At 34.6% G+C, this 2765-nt stretch overlaps 1 protein-coding gene across 1 annotated transcript; it reads right to left on the minus strand.

The window, feature by feature from the left end:
• Nucleotides 1-888: 888 nt before the first annotated feature.
• On the minus strand, nt 889-2507 carry LOC120138272 (protein TRIGALACTOSYLDIACYLGLYCEROL 5, chloroplastic-like). Its single transcript, XM_039153792.1, has 4 exons — nt 2354-2507; nt 2219-2263; nt 1178-1210; nt 889-1101 (listed from the first exon to the last, which is right to left on the minus strand). Exons 1-4 carry the CDS (start codon nt 2388-2390, stop codon nt 923-925), a joined length of 294 nt encoding a protein of 97 aa, XP_039009723.1. The 5' UTR covers nt 2391-2507; the 3' UTR covers nt 889-922.
• Between the last annotated feature and the right edge of the window lie 258 nt (nt 2508-2765).

Consider the following 2765-nt stretch of genomic DNA (forward strand, 5'->3'; position numbering starts at 1 on the left):
CCTTTTCTTACATTTTCATTCGGCTTTTTATAGCCATTTTCTTACATAGCTTTTACATAAAAAAATAGCAATTTGCAATGTGATTATACTTTGGATTATATCTCACATGCATCTGTAGGCATTGGTAGGAAACAAGCATTAATGCTCTGGGGCAGCGGCACTTTGAATGCAAGTTGTTCAAGCTTAGATGAGCTGGGTCGCTGGGATGAGGACAAAAATCTAGGGTCTACAAGTATTTTTCATCCTAAATCCGAACACAAACCTAATTTTTTAAATAAATACCCAACTCCACCGGGTCAGATCAGAACATGTTGGGTTTGGTCCCGTGCCCAGTTTTCTGCATTTTATCCGTCTTGTAATTAGCTTGAAATTCTCCTGATCTTAACGTTAACACCATGATGATAAGTATCACAAAATAGGTCAACAGGTTGCTTAAGTTGCAAGCTATAACGTTTGCTTTGGCATATTCCTAATCCTTAATGAACTAATTACCGTTTTGTATTCTTCGTTAAACTCATTGTGATTTTATATTCTATTACTCCTAGTCATGGTCATACTATGAATAGATTCGTACAGAGATCGGAATTCGAAGGAACTTGAGTAAAGAACACCAAAAATCATTACATATAAGCCAACTAAACCTTCATGAAACTACTAAAGCCAAACCTGCAGTACCCAAAATCATTTAAGATGGTAATGATTGTTTACCAATTGTAGTGAATTGAACTGAACATGGTAAGTCCCCTTCCTAAAATCATTTAACAGCAACAATCAACATGGAAACAACTTGGAGATGAAGTATAGAGATTAGGTTCTTAAGTTTCAGCAAAACTCAATTGTTATCAACATTCTCGACCAGAATATAACATTAATATTTAATTGGTTTAAAGGTCTGAATTCAACTGCAAACTGGAAAATAAAACTACTGTGACAAACGACTGTCCTTGGTGTTTTTCGGCAGTTCTTTTATTTCACCATCCTGCCTCCGGTTCTCTTTGCCTAATTCTAAGCCTTGGAATGTGACCCTAGATGATCTGTACTGGCTACCAAAGGCAGAACCAAAGCCCCATCCAAGGCCAAAGCCAACCCCACAGCCACCACCTTCACATACACACTAATTCATGAGCATCAACGAAATGGATTAACGAATTAATTGTAAGAAGTATTGAAGGAATACCTGCACCGAGACCTAAAATATTCAAAGGCATACCTGCAGGTGAGAATGGAATCACAAAAAAAGAGAAAAAACGGTTGCAACCGTATTCATAGCTGAAAAGGTATTGATAGATTTTAAGATAAGATGCAAGAATTTACATATATAATAGAACATGAATGGCACTAATTATATCATTACGTCCATAATTTAGCCATCTACAATTTACAATCAATGGAATGACCAATGAGTAGATCTACAGCAAACTAATACATCTAAAATCTGGAACAAAAAGAAGAGATAATCTTAAAAGGTATCGAGAAAAAGCAATCAAAAGCATCCTAGTTAACATAAGATTGTTGAAGCTCAAAACCTTCATCATCAAATGTTCCAATGATAGTTATTCCACATTTTCTCAATAATAATACCTTAAGTCATAAACCCCATTTCCAACAAAGAGAAGAAGAGATAAACAGCAAACAAAAGACACATTGCATCTACACATTCTTGCCTTGTAACTGTCTATGTAACAGGATTCAATTAGTCGCATAAAATGGCAAGCAACGGACACAAAATAATCACGAACTAATTTTAAAACATCGCAAAAGGTATCTCCAGCAACTTATGACTAAGAGATAAAGCAATGAACAAATAACCCTCACTAACCGATGATGAAGAGAACATGTCTGGTACTTTATTCTCATGAGACATCAATAATTCAATCTAAAGTGTTATAATCTTCAACATGAAGCTAAAATTATAATATTTAACTGACATCAACAACCAAGGCAAAAACAAATTCCCTAATTCCTCTATGTCAAGCCAACAGCCATGTCATCTGTTGGTAGTGTGTTGGACACTTGGTTCCAGTAAACTGAACATAAAGAAAAACTATGACCAACCTCGCAAATGATGAAAACAAGAATTGATAATCACTTTTCCTTGAATAGAATAAAATGAATTGAGGGACACATGAATATAATTTTTTTATGCAGTTGGAAATTAAAAACGAAAATTTAAGCTGAAACATAAAAAAAAAAATGAAAGCCGACTAAAGAAACAAACCCCCAAACCCCCATCCAACTCCGAAGCCGCATCCAACGCCAAAACCTGAGAAAAATCAACAGAAAAGAAAGCTCAAAGACAAGAAATTTAGTTTAATAAAATATTAAAAGGAAGTGTAAAAAAAAATGGGTATACCAAGGCCAACGCCAAACCCATTGAAGTTGGTAATCATTTTGCCTTCTTAGCTGTGAATAAAAGCAGATTCTAATCAAACACAGAAAGAGTGAAAGAAAGAAAGGGTAGTCGAATTCATTGCAGTAGAATAGGGAAATGAAAGTAATCTAACATTTAATGTAAGGTACAGAAATTGTTGTCAAGGATGAAGTGATTGATCTTCGAGAAGAGAATAGAATAGAAAGTGAGGGTATTATTTTGGCACAGTAAAACCCTTGTTTATTTCATATTTGCAAGGGAGAATAATGAAATAATCTAGCAAGAACTCCCAAAATAGAGCTTCCCATGAGCTTAAAGAAACATTAACCGTTAGATTAAAGCTATTAAAATATGAACTGTTGGAACAAATCGAAATGACAAAAGAAAACGGCAA

This window comes from Hibiscus syriacus, unplaced genomic scaffold, assembly GCF_006381635.1.
Source record: "Hibiscus syriacus cultivar Baekdansim isolate YM2019G1 unplaced genomic scaffold, ASM638163v2 tig00110683_pilon, whole genome shotgun sequence".
NCBI classification, from domain to species: Eukaryota; Viridiplantae; Streptophyta; class Magnoliopsida; order Malvales; family Malvaceae; genus Hibiscus; species Hibiscus syriacus.